Here is a 14,724-nt window from a genome sequence, read left to right as displayed (position 1 = left end):
TCAAATCTCACATTACGATGAAGGATCTAAGCTCTTTTAATTCGTGTGGATCAACTAAACTATATCCATCCATCTCACCACAATTTCTTTTTAATACTTCATCACGAGGCGTACTGATGAAAAGAAAGAAGACACACATTTAAATAATGTATTATTGCTAAGTACTAAGCTTTTTTTTTATGTTAAACAGTTCAGTTTCTAACGGAAGTGGATCTTAGTAATATAAAGTTTAGCTTTAAAGTAAAATATATTTTGACAAAAAATTGTTGCACTTTGAAATTAAAATTGGATTCTTTCAAATAATTTGTTATTTGATGAAGTTTATCAATCATGTAACCTCAATCACTTAGGTATTACAAAAGTACAACCCGAAGTTTTCTAGCTAGCTCCTGCACGCTTAGGCTGAACTTCTCATCCATCTGCATTTGTACCGGAAGATAGACAAAGTAAGTAAATGCAGCAAATAAAATGAACAAGTCAATCTATCTGTTTTTGCTAGTTTATTGAATTAGTTTATGACATTTATAGTAATATATTGTTTTAAATTTAATGCATGCTTAGTTTCTCAGTTAAGTGGTATTTTGCTGAAATATCAAAGGATATCTTAACTAGTGTTCCAGAGGCACTATTTAACATTTCCCTTATTTTTTAATAAGCTCGTCAATATAGTGGATTCAATTCAATCACCTTAATTAAGCTACTTATGTAAAAAAAAAAAAAAAAAAAACATGATTTTAGCACATCAAAATTTGAAGGCAAATGCAATGTCATTTAAATTGTGCATATTTTCAAAATATCTGCAAGTTGTAAAAGATAAATAAAAATTAGAGAGATCAAGAAAAACAGTTGTCCATACTATGTATCAATTGTCATAATTGTTAAAAAATGACACTTATTTTAAAACAGAAAATATCATACCTCAGCTATGATGGTTATGTCAAGTTTTGTGGTTCCAAATAGCAATGCACTACTACTAGTGACTGATAGATGAAGATTCTCTATCTCTTGGATTATGTTCATCAATGCACCCTTATGTTTCTCACAATGGACACGAATCAGCACGTTTTTCTCTGACACTCTTGCCTCAACTTCAGGCAGTGACCTACTTGGTTTTGAGGTGTGAGTGTGACAACAATTACCATAGCCAGAATTTGATGAGGTTTCTGAAACATCTTCATCTGAAGAATATGACTTTGTCTTCTCAACATATACCATAGACACAGATTCTACGTTATTCTTTTGGTTCTTTTCTTCCAATAGCTTCACTTTTTCTTGAAGCTGTTTCACATGGTTTATAGCATCCCCTAATACAGAAGCCTTATCCATCTACATCCAAATGATTAATGAGTAACCATTAATTTGTTTAACAAATCAACAATAAAATTAATAATATTGAGTATATATAAACTATACCTTTTTCAAGTCTGGAAGGAGTGCTGAAAGAGCTATAAACTTTTGACTAATTTTTTCTCTTCTCTTCCTCTCAGCAATTATGTGATCTTGAGCATTTCTAGCAGCTGAATCAGTCTTCTTGCTCTCTTGAATATTGCGTTTTGGTCCCTTTTTTTGGTTTTCTAAGGACCCTTTTGAGGCTAAAGATTTCCCATGATTAGAAACCTTGCCTTTTGGTTTTAAAGTTGAACCAATGTTCAACATTGATTCTGGATTCTCATTTCCAAAACAAAGAATGTAAGAATGGGAAGAATCCTTTTTTGGTAAGGAAGGGTACCCTATGTTTGAAGGGTTAGTCTTGTTAACATCTCCTGAAGAATTGCTCATAGTGTTTGAGGTTGTGTGAGAGCAATGGCTACCACCAGAAAAAGATTGTTGCAAGTTGTTATTCTCTTGTGGCAAAGTGGCTATGTTAATCTCATTGATGATATTGTAATCTTCTGGTTCCTGTGGAAAGTCACAAGAGTTTATGTAAAATTAATGAAAAGATCCAAAAAAAAGTGCAAACAAAATTGTGTGGTTGAGTAAAATCATAATTTTATTTACCAAATCACACAACCAACTTGTCCATGACTCATGATTTGATGTCATTTTGCTAGCTGAAATTTCTAACTAGAGTTAAATTGCAAGACAGCTATGGACCAATGACCCTGAAAAAGATAGTAAAATCTGGAATTTAGTTGAAATCACCACATATGCAATCAATCATAATCTGAAGTGAAAATGACATCCATACCTTTGTGTCCCAATAGAGTGAGTGAACGAAGTTGCCTTGATTATCCTTTATAAAGAGTATCAAGTACCTCCACAATAATAGCGTTCAAGGATAAATTAGACTTACTACAAAAAGTTGCATATTATTCTTTCTTATCTTTATTTTATATTTTATATTATATATTTTACATTTTTCTTATATCTCTTCGATACAATTTATTTGATTAGTTAAAATTCATATGAATACTACTAATTCATGCGGATCTCATAAATTTAATGGGATCTATGTAATTTGTAATCAATCAAAGTATATGTGTTGACAAATGTATAACTTTTTTTTTGAAAAAATGTCTCAACATTATTCTTTATAAGAATATGGTTATGTATGTATGTATGTATGGCGAGAATCACTTTAGTATAACTTTTATAAAATAAAAGATCATTTTGAAACATGTCTTGCATCATTCATATTAGATTTTAGTATTGGATTAAATGGCCCGACCTTTAGGGGGTGCAAATAGCTCAATGGAGCTGGACCTCCCCAAGGTATGCGCCTCATAAAAAAAATTATAGTCCAGCTAACAATATTAATTATATAGATCGAGTGTTAAATATCATATTTGTGGAAGTGGCCCAGTGGTATAGTTGCAAGTGGGTATTACCTAGGTCTCCCGACACCTAGGTTCCGTGTTTTCTTATTTACTTTTCCTTTTCTCTTATTTTCTTTTCCTTTTTGCTTCTTTAATTAATATTTTTAGTATGAGAGGGCTTTGATTTAAATATTTTTTTTTTATAGATTTGAGGTTCATCTATCCTCTCTTCAATTTAGCCAAATTCTCCTTAACATATTGGATTATATATTTACAAATGAAAACATAATATAAATTTTTTTCTTCTTATTTTGTTAGAACACTTGTAATTTTTGGCTCATACTTATTGTATAAGATAGTTAAACTCTAACAACAAATATTATATTTTTTTATGTGAAAGAACAAACATTATAATTATTCTCAAAACATTATAAACCTTTTATTTTTTGCTTTGTACAAAGTAAGAAAAAATATAACCTAGAAGATTGATAAAGATATTCACTTAAATTGTATTTTTATTTTATTGATTAGAATATTGATCTTTTATGTGTTAATTACAATAAACACTTTTTTTTTTAATCTTTACGGATTTTATTTTTAATTTAAATAGATAATTTCCCTTTTAAAAAATTATCTTTTTTATTTTGTTAAGGGCCTTTTTTTATATGAGAGTCGAGCATCCAATTACCTAGGGACGGTCCTGGGATCAATAAATCACATTGTTGGATCAGATGAAGTATGATCCTTGTTGATCTAATGGTGAAAAACATAATTGTGTTCATCTCTATTTTTTATGTGTTTATCTCTATTTTTCTATTACTTTTTAGATTCCATAACTTAAGCCAGGGTCAAAAGTATTCAAAAAATTATTAAAAAAGAATGCTATCAATTATGCTGTCAAAAAGTCAGGGACGAATGTATGTTGTTGGATGTGTGGGCATGTGCCTCCACAAAAATTTTAGAAACTTATCATAATGTTTCAATAGTTGAGATTTTGACCACATGACCTACACTTCTCACAAATCATTTCTTTCTTGGTCCACACATATCACATGTATCTCAAATTCTTTTTTGATAATATGAATATTATCAAGAATCGGATGTGAAGTCGAATGGAAGATGATCAGTTAAATGATTATTTAGTTATTTATATAAAGAAATATATTTTTATTGATATTGAAAAAAAAAAAAAACATTCAAAGTTTCTATAATATGGAAAATTGCAGAGGACAATTAATGCTACAAATTTTTATATATGATTCCTCCACTATTAGAAAATTCTGAATTTGTCACCGACAAAATGTCATTTTTCTTTAACAAATGTACTCCAATAATGGCTACGGTATATATGTTCATTTGATTATAAAGTATTCTTTCATGGTCACACGGTCAAATGAACGGTGATTGAACACACATCACATATAGATAAACTTTTTCTATTCATAAAAAAGAAATTAGTAAAAAAACGATTTAATATTTTAAGGATAAGTCTCTTAACGTATATGTTTGTCCGAATATTATTCATCTGATTTTATGATTATAGAAGAATACCAGTTGAATTATAGCCACTTGGGCTCTAAGGATTGGATCAATGAAATGGTTTAAATAACTTAAACTATTTGTTAACTTGGTAAAACTTTTAAGTGGAACGAGATCTTTAAAAACAGTTTAAAAAAGGAGCTGAACTTTTTATGTATATAAAAAGAGGATTATAAACATGTTTATGGGTTGTCAACAATTAATTAATGCATCAAAATCCCAAACACTATCTAATCCAGAGTGTACGATCATCAAATTTAACATAATCTAGTACTTAACTCACCTAGTGGCACAAAGGGAGAGAACCTTTTCCTGTGTATAACTCCTTGGAAAGAGATCATTAGATGCTTTACTACTATAATATCCATGGCTCGGATCTTAAGGTACAAGCAGGCATTTTTTATTTTGGAAAGAATATTTTTAATATAAGATATTTAGACAAAGAAAATTGACATCTTATACAAACACCGTATAAAAATATCAAGTGTTAGATTAATTGGACAAAATTTATATGCATTTAGTTGTTGTTACATGAGCTTTTTTCTTTGCTAGTTCTCACCAATTTGCACAATGGGATCTAGGAGAAGTTTGCGATCTTATGTCACCTATTGAGTGAATTCAAGAGCTCAAATTGGATAATGTGGATTTTGAATAAAATTTGAAGCTATTAGTTGATCATTTCAATTCTTCTGCAAGGGATGTTTCTGAGCTGGTGGCATTTCACATGGGAAAGGTTAATCCTTTTCCACCATGGGAAAGTTGGATTCAATGATTAGATTAAGTGAAGAATATATTTTTAACATGCTCTCTCAACACTAGATTTTTCTTCGCACTATCTTCAAACAATTTAAAAATTCCAAAAATTAATTTTCAGAAATTAAAAAAATCGAAAAAAATTCAGATGATTTTTTTTAAAATTCTGTAATTCATTTATTGAATGTTAGAGTTTTTTTTTTGAAAAATTGAAAAAAAAAATTCCAGAATTTTATTTCAAAAACCTTATTTTCCATAATTTTATTTTCTTAGAAAAATAAAAAAACTTTAATTTCAAAATATTTTTTTTAGGATTTTTATTTTATTTTTCAGAATATCTTATTTTATTATGAAATTAAAAAATATATTCTTTTTAGAAAAATAAAAACTTATCTTAGTTTCCAAAATTTTACTTTTATTGAAATCAAAAAAAAATTTCTAACATTCAATAAATGAATTACAGAATTTAAAAAAAAATTATCTGAATTTTTTTATATTTTTTCGATTTTTTAAATTTCTGAAAATTAATTTTCAAAATTTTTAAATTGTTGGAAGATAGTGTGAAGAAAAATCTAGTGTTGAGAGAACATGTTAAGAATATGTTCTTCACTTAATCTAATCATTAAATCCAACTTTTCTATGGTGGGAAAGGATTAACTTTTCCCATGTGAACACACACCTTCTGAGCTTGGTGCCATTATTTCTGATTGTAAACATCTATTTTCTTCTCTTGTTTTAACAATTCTAGAGCCGAGTTTACTATCTATGCTTTTGTTTGAACGGACACATCTTTAGCTAGCTTTTATCTTTTTTATTGATAGTCCTACTTGTATTAACTATATTATTGCGAATGAAATGAGTTAAGTTTATCTCTTTAAAAAAATAAACTTTTTGTTTAACGAAGCAACAATTTGTAAAAAGGAACAGAAGGTATACATACATACAGAGGAATTCCGAATACTCATATTTTATATCATATATTTTCTTATTAATGAATGATTAGTGACTAATTAAAAACAGTATGCGTGGCCTGCACAATGAATCCAAAATGACTATCATGTATAACCAAGCATCTTCTTATATTTGAGTTACCTACCCCGTAAGAGCTACGTAGTTACATTACATGCATTGTTCTCCTTTCCCAAAGGCATCATGTTCCTATTAGGAATTCCGGTAAAAATGTATACCAGCAATAACATTGAATGTAAAACCCTTTTATGCGCACATGACGAATATAGTTTAATTTAATGGATATAGACATACAGTGCCTGTTTGATGAAGAAAAAACATATATGCACACCATTCGATGTAAATTGAAGTTTATATGTTAAAGTTGTTTTTGTCCGTGATTTCAAACAAAATATGATTTGAAGCCACCCATCCAAACATGCATTTAGTATACAATATATGTAAGCTATCTTAAAACAACTTTCTTAACTAACTAAACTACTCTACCAAACTGAATTACACTTCTAACACTCTTCCTTAATTCATGTTTGTTGAATTCACCATGCCCATAATACTTGCAAGTCCTTAATTCATATTTGCTTTGATGCATCACAATTCCTTCTTTTGTTCTTTTAGAATTCTATCCCTGAAAAATAGGATAGTTCTCCTAAGTCAGTCATCTCAAATTCTCTAAGCATTGATAACTTGAAACTGGCTATGACATTCTCGTTGCTTCCGCTGACTAACAAATCTTTAGTAATTAATCACAGCCATAAGTTAATATTAAAACCAATGGTCAAGATTGGGAGTAAGTCTTTAAACTTAATCTTGGAATCAATGGATCCATTCTTATATATATGGTTGCTAATTTACACTCATCTAAAAATACTATGAGTAAATTACCAAGCTACACCTACCTACAATGATTAAGGAGTAAGTTAACAACCTACACACACTTGATTATTTACATACACTTTTATAAGTTTTATCAAATTACTTACACTCATCTTAGTTATTTACACTCACTTTCATCATTTCAAATATTGTTTCGATAAAATGTCATTATCGAAATGGTTATGTTTTTTTTTAAGGAAAGGTTATGTAACTTATGTTCTTTTTAATGTTTGAAAATGTTAACCTTAAATTAAACTGCTGTACTCTAATGGATTTACCTCGTAAAAAATAAAATGCTTCAGTGGTTTTTATTTTTTGGGTACAAGGCTTCAGTGTATTAAAGAACCAACGTATTGAAAAACATGTTTTCTTGGTACAAGGCTTTTGTTTTTTTACAAAGCTTCTGTGCATTGAAAAACAAAGTGTGAATTAGCAAAACCAAAACGAAAGAAACATTTAAGGTGGTGCATTGTTTTTGCCTTGTAAAAGAAAAAAAAAACGTTAGTGGCAAATCAAAAATGTAGGAAATGAACTAGCCTTCAATTTCTAGTCACTTACATTATTGGAATTTGGTTTTTTTTTTTAGTTAGTTGGTGTAGTTTCCTAATTTACTTTTAGGTGGGAGTAATTTTTTTTTTGAAGAGATTAAAATAGATTATATTATCAACACAAAAAGACCTTCTGAGCACAAGACGAGCCAAGAAGGAACAAAAGAGTATGTACAATATTACAAAAAGAGGGAAAAAAAACAACAAAAACGAATGAGAAAAGAAATAACAATTATCTGTAGCCCAACATTGCGAAGGGATTAAGCCACCAATTATGATAATTGAGGGAGATCTTAACATTTTTTCTCCTTCAACTACGAGAAAGAAAGTGACTTTATTTTGTCTACAATCCGCATAATTGGGCATTCTTTATCAATGAAAATCATGTTATTTCTTTCTTTCCAAATTTCTCACACAGTAGCAAACCAAATGACGTTTAAAATTGAGTGCCGCACCTGAGTTCCGCCACCACCCAAACAGAATTGAGTAAAATGATTTGAAACAGTTAATGGGACGGCGGTAGAGAGACCAATCCAACAGAGAATACAGTTCCAAAGTGTCCCAAAAACAGAGCAATGTAAAAATAAATCATTAACAGTTTCCATAGAGCCGCAACCAGAAACACACTGACTAGTATCCGTATGAAGAACACCTCTCCGAAACAAGTTATCTTTGGTTGGCAATCTATTTCGGAGCAGACGCCAAACAAAACCCACAACCTTTAGAGGAACATACTTTTGCCAAAGCAATTTCACCTCCACCGGATCAACAATTGGAAGCTGAGCAGACTGACAGTTATAAGCACTACGAACAGTGTAAACATTAGATTTCTCCAAATTCCATTTCCATCTGTCCTCTTTTGTCAACTTGCAAAATCACACTTTGAAGTAGTAAACATAGTTCCCCAACTGCTCCTCCTCCCATGCAAACAACCTCCGCCTCCACTTCCACGCCACTCCACTCACACCCCACCATAACTGAAATAAATCAAATATTGACACCCATTTATCCACCGACAACTCAAACAGTCTGCTAAACCTTTCCTTAAAGGACACCCCACCCAATCACACATCCGACCAAAAAGAAATGTTTTTCCCATTCCCCACCGCTCTTATGACATGAGTACCAAACCACGCCTCAGTACGCAAGGAAACAATGACATGCCACCAAGCCGAGGCTGACCTCCCACCATCTAACAACCTTCCTCCCTCCTCATCATACCTCGTTGAAAGCACCTTATACCACAAACCCTCCTTCTCAACTAGCAACCTCCAACCGGTGGGAGTAAATTTAATGGCCCCATATATATTTGTTTGTAACAAAATAAAATATAATTTTCGTTTTCACATTTTAATTGAAACTCAGACAAACAATCCTATTAATAACCAACATTATTATTAAAATAAAGCAAGTATGAATATGGAAATCCTCTATTTTTTTTTTTTTGTCTTAGATGAAGTGGTAAACCACTGAAATTAAACTTACACAACTAGGTTCCAGGTTCGAACGCGGGTCATGACGTCTGACCTTACAATTTCGGCATTTATGAGTTGAATTAGGACTTTTAGACGGAAATCTCTCTCTATTGATGACATGTTACGTGAAAATACTTGCACAAGACGAGGAGACAAACATGAGACCACAAGATGAATGGGGTCATGGTGTTCTTTTCTTCTTCATAAGTCAACATATATCACGAACGGTTGATATCATTCGTTAATTTATTAGATTTTGCTGGTAGCATTTGTATTGAGTTACTAAGAGCATACGCATCGTCTGTCCATATGGGTGGTATCACACTAACCAATGCTCTTGTGTCATAATATCATGGATAATTGGCTTTGGAATTGAGTAGTTAAACTATACATGGTAACAATGCATTACTACGTTCCTGTAATTGTTAGATTTTATACATATTTTAGAATACTTTGAGTATTATTTCTTTTAATTAATAGTATATTGTAAGATAAGTGAGACCTATTTTAGAGTTTTGGAAGAGTGATATGGATATTTAAAAAATGTAGTTGAGTGGTTTAAATAATTGAAAAGTGTGAAGTAATATACTCCCTCCGTCCCTCAATAGATGACCTAGTTGACCCTGACACACGTACCAATGCATATGTTTTATCTTTGATATCTTCAATTCTCTACTAAAAAAAATTATAAAAATTTAATATTTTAAAAATATTCATCGAGACGAATCCAACAACATCTTACATGATATTATTTATCTTTGTGAATTAGTATAAAAGTATGGTCAAAGTATGTCAAGTCAATAATATATATTGTCAATTAGGTCATCTATTAAGGGACGGAGGAAGTAATGTATTATGTGGGACTCATTTATACCACCCATATGGGTGGCATGGATGTGGTTGCTCTAAGTAGGACTGGACAGAATTTGGAAAACCGGCCCAAACCGGCCGAACTGGATGGGCCGAAGCTTGACGGGTCGGGTCGATCGTTTAAGTGGTTAATTCGGTTTAGTTGAAATGGTTTGGGATGGATATGAGTGGTCGGTTACGGGTTGGAAAATACAACCCACCGGAAACCGTTTCCGACCGAGTACAGCCCAATAGATCACTAATGTCCAGCCCAGTCCAGTTAAGCCCACACATATATACTTAGTCTTAACATGAAACCCTAGTTGAAGTTCTTTTGTTTGTTGCATTCTACTACTGCGGCCGCTGTTCTTCTCCATGCATCAGAATTATTCTTTTCCTCCAAAGTTCAATTCAAACATCATCCAAAAAACCCACAAATCACAAATCATAAAATCGTTCATTTTCTTCCATTTTCCAAAAAAAAACTTCAAACCAAAATCACAAATCAACTATCTTAATTAAGATTTTCAACCTTTCTTTCTTTTTTGTTACATAAATCCGAATCTCAATCCACTTCCTAATATCTGTTCTATGTTTGTTCATATTTTTATACTTTTTTTTTTAATTTATTTTCACCTTTTAAGATAATAGATTTGTTGTTGTTGTTGTTGTTGTTTGTAACCAAAAAAGATTTGTTGTTTCTAATTTAATCTTTTTTGTACTTGTTGTTTTGTGTTCACTGGCTTTTGAAAACGAGGGTAGAGATGGAGCTGAAGAAGGAAATGATACTGGGTGTTGAAAATTTGGGCAAAGTTTGATACATACAAAACCGAATTAACCGAACTAAACCACACATTTGACCGATGCCTAAGTTGGTCGGAAATGGTTTAGAGATATGCAACCGTTGGTATAAACGGTTTCAAGTTTTGGGACCGATTTCGAACCTAACCGACCGATTGTCCACCCTAGCTCTAAGTATTAGGTAGGTAGTTCATATTAATGGTTCATCCACCAGTGGGACCATATGTTCAGATTGGGACAATTATGACATGGATCTCAATGTTAGGTTTTTCACAAGATCATGTTAGGTCTAGTTGTACTCCGCTCCCTTCTGCAAAATGTCGTGTGGATTAATCTGTGTAAGTTTCTCATTTCTCAAATAATTAATGGGAAATGGTAACATGCCTTAATTAACAAATCAATTCAACGTTTGGTAGTGAAAAGGAGAACAAGCACACATTCTTCAAATAATTAGAGGGAAATAGTACATGCCTTTATTATTTTCTCAATTTTTTTTACAATATAAAAAAAATCATCAATTTAATACAGTACTCAATTAAATTGTTGATCTCTCTTCAATTTTGTCTTTGAAGTTATAAATATAAAATATAGTTTTTAAGTTATATAAAATTCATCATCTATTCTTACTATATATATTAAAATGTTATTTAGTCTCACTTGTTGACTTCAAACGACGCACATCTTAGGGATCCTGCAGCATATTTAATTTGGCATACCCAGGTGCCGTTGAAGGTCTCTTTATTTGCTTGGAGGTTGCTACGTGATAGATTGTCTAATAAAGATAATTTGGTCCTTAGAAGGGTGATTGATTCAGAAGCTTCGATGTGTGTTTCAGATTGTGGCATGAGTGAAACGGCGCAACATTTGTTTTTATCTTGTGATGCTTTTGCTTCTTTATGGCCTCTGGTGCGCCATTGGTTGTGTATTATAGGTGTTGATACCAATGTTCTTCTAGATCATTTTCTTCAGTTTGTCAACTTGTCAGGTGGTGGTAAAGCGGTTCGAGACTTCCTTCAGCTGATTTGGCTTTTGTGTGTTTGGGTTTTATGGAACGAACGTAATAACAGGCTCTTCAATAATGTTGTAACTTCTATTCCCAGGTTGTTAGATAAAGTTAAATTTATGTCCTTAGCATGGTTGAAAGCCAAAAGGGTTGTTTTTAGGTTTGGTACAGATAGGTGGTGCTCAAGTCCTTTCCAATGCTTGGGCATCGCTTAATGGTTTGTATTGGTTGTTTGTTTGACTCTGTTTTTGTAAAGTAATTCTTTTAGCACACCTTATGCTAGAGGAGTTGCTTTTGGTGTTAATATATATTCCATTTTTGATTGTTCAAAAAAAAAATGTTATTTAGTCTTTAACATTATTTTTTTTTGGGTACAAATCTTCAACATCTCAGTAGCAGAAAACTAAGAAATGCATGCCTTAATTAATTTCGCAAATCAATATAAAATTAGGGGTGTGCATCTGGCCGAATCAGTTCGGGTCTAAACCCCTAATTCGAACCAACCCACAGATGACAGATACAGATCCAAACCTAATCATTTTATACTTTGGTTTTTCAGGTTGACGAGCTCATCAGTTCGGTTTTCCGGTTATGCATTACCGGTCCATTCAAAATTTTGACCCAATTTTCTCTTCTTCTTTATTTCTCTATGTATTTCCAATTTTCACATTCAAAAATTCAGAATGGATCCATGTGACGTTGCTACTTCGGTTTTTTCTTTTTCTTTTTTCTTCTTATGTATTTCCAAATCCGTGTGATTTATTTTGTCTGTTATTTGCAAGTTACCAAGAATTCTCTCCTTCTCCGTCTCTTAGAGTCTGTTTGGATGAGAAGAGAAAGTGAAAGGAAAGAATGTTGAAAGAATGAAAGTGAATAGAATGTGATTGGAAAGTGATATGATTTTGTGGTTGTTTGGTTGAAGTGAAAGTGAATAGAAAATGAGAAAAAAGAAAGAAGTATACTTATAAAATGACATACATGCCCTTAAGTAAAATAAAATATAAAGATAATTTTAAAAAATATAATCTTAATTAAATATACATATATAGCTCAAATATATCCCTAAAAAATATATAGCTCAAATATATAATGATAATATATACTCTTTATAAGATACTATTTTCACGTTTTTCAATAAAAAAATTATACAATAATAATAATATTATAAAATAAAGTTATATTTTTGCATGAGGTTGTTTTTGTCTTTTTCTAATGCCCCCTACCATCGAAAACTTTCTTCTCAAATTGGGAGGGATGGGAATCTTCCGTGGGACCCTGCAAAAAGTGTTCTTTCCTTCCTCTATCAACTGCAACCAAACCATAGAAAGTTTCTTGAAATTTGTGTTTCCATCCTTGATGCTTTCTTTCCTTAGAGGATCAGCTGTTCTAATCTGACCCTTAGGGTATGTTTGGTTGAAGAATGAAAGTGTAAGGAAAGAAAGATAAAGGAAAGATTGTATGAGAAAAGAAAGAGAGTGGAAAATGAGGGGATTGTTTTGGTTGTTTGGTATTAAAGAAAGTAAAGTAAAAAGTTAAAGGAAAGAAAGATTCATATTTATTAACTGACATAAATATCCTTGAATAAAAATAGTGTATATTACAAACATTTTCAAGATGAATATACATATAAACATGTATGCATTTTCAAATAAAGCAAAATTTGGCTAGGTATGGGTAGTAGTCCAATTGTATGCCTTGTTTGCCGTGAAATAAAGCGGTGAAGTAAAAAAAATAAGAAGCAATATACAATGAGTAAATAGTAGTAAAATAAATATTGACCAATAAAAGCAAGGATATTTTAGACTTTTCAATAAAAAGTTAGTGTTCCTCAACCTTTCCTTCCATATTTGTGCCGAAAGGTTTTCTAGTTGGGTCCCACCTGAAATCTTTCTTTCCCTTATCTTTTTAATGAGTTCCAAACAATGGAAAGTGTTTCTTTCCCTCAACTTTCTCTACTCTTCACTTTCTTTCCTTTAAAACAAACAAGCCCTTATGATTTTGGTCCATGCCACAAATAACTAACAGACTAGGCATGGCAACAAAACCCATACCCGTGGTTACCCGCCCGAACCAAACCCAATTTGACGGGTTTTCTCCGTTTTGACTGGGTTTGGTTATGGGTATGGGTTTTCCCCGATCTCAAAACACGGGTATGGGACGGGTAACGGGTATATAGGTATCCACCCCGAACCCATACCCAAACCCGTCCCAAATGTAAAAAATTACTTTATGTTGATATGTTATGTTATTTTGTTTGATAATTGTCATGTTAATAAAAACTACCATTGATATTTAAATGATCAACTAAATCATTTTGTCTAACAAATGTGAAAGTGAGCTTATTATTGGATAATGTATTACAACGTTGCTCTTGGGGATGTTAAAAAACTTCTATTTTTTATTAAAAAAATTATTCAATGCGGGGACGGGGCGGGGATACCCGAACCCGTCGGGGACGGGGATGGGATTCATTTTCTCATCCTCGTTGGGTATGGGTAGGGTAACGGGTAAGTATATGATAATCGGGTATAGGGATAGGGAAGGTAAAACCCGTCCCCATCCCGTCCATTGCCATGTCTATAACAGACTAACCAAGAAAATGGAATAAATCAATTTCTTATACCGCAACAAACATGACAAAGAATTTGAGATACAACTAAGATGCCACAAAAAAAAAAAAAAAAAAAATCTTACCTCAAAAATGATTAAATATCAGACGCCATGATTCCAACTACAAATCCTTGAAAATGTTGGATTAACGAAAAGAAATACCAAAGCAATAAACCACGATGCCAAAATAGTACGCAAGAAGCCAAGAAATGCCAAAATTGTTGTTGGTGTTATTATAAAAATAAGAATTTAGATTATATATTTTTTTATATCGTTGGTTTTATTGAAATATTTAATCATAGTTAATTTAATCTGTTATAATTTGAAAGAAAAAAACATTTATATTTTTATTTTTAATCAAAATTAAATTTCATAAAAAAATAATGTTCATAATTTTTAAAAATTAATGTAATACAAAGAACGGAAAGACTTACAAATCTTTTCGCTAGTAGTTCAATAATAAATATGTATATAATTGTGTACCAACTACCACCGGCGGACCTACATAGAGGTCAGGGTTCAAGTGAATCCCCTCAATTCTTAATTTT

At 31.6% G+C, this 14,724-nt stretch overlaps 1 protein-coding gene across 1 annotated transcript; it reads right to left on the bottom strand.

The window, feature by feature from the left end:
* Positions 1–250: 250 nt before the first annotated feature.
* Positions 251–2,208, bottom strand: LOC11420534 (transcription factor bHLH18). The gene is made up of 5 exons (XM_003611451.4): positions 2,189–2,208; positions 1,999–2,102; positions 1,414–1,899; positions 919–1,326; positions 251–419 (listed from the first exon to the last, which is right to left on the bottom strand). Exons 2-5 carry the CDS (start codon positions 2,041–2,043, stop codon positions 354–356), a joined length of 1,005 nt encoding a protein of 334 aa, XP_003611499.1. The 5' UTR covers positions 2,044–2,102; positions 2,189–2,208; the 3' UTR covers positions 251–353.
* Positions 2,209–14,724: the final 12,516 nt, after the last annotated feature.

The sequence above is a fragment of the Medicago truncatula genome, chromosome 5, assembly GCF_003473485.1.
Source record: "Medicago truncatula cultivar Jemalong A17 chromosome 5, MtrunA17r5.0-ANR, whole genome shotgun sequence".
In the NCBI taxonomy this organism is placed as follows: domain Eukaryota; kingdom Viridiplantae; phylum Streptophyta; class Magnoliopsida; order Fabales; family Fabaceae; genus Medicago; species Medicago truncatula.
Note: the sequence above shows the minus strand (reverse complement) of the source record. Positions and strands in the feature narration are given on the sequence as shown.

Coding starts and splice junctions, on each gene's coding strand:
- LOC11420534 (XM_003611451.4), bottom strand. CDS start 2,043: ATGACATCAAATCATGAGTCATGGACAAGTTGGTTGTGTGATTTG. Junction 1,900..1,998: donor CAAGTTGGTTGTGTGATTTG/GTAAATAAAATT, acceptor GACTTTCCACAG/GAACCAGAAGATTACAATAT. Junction 1,327..1,413: donor TCCTTCCAGACTTGAAAAAG/GTATAGTTTATA, acceptor ATTTGGATGTAG/ATGGATAAGGCTTCTGTATT.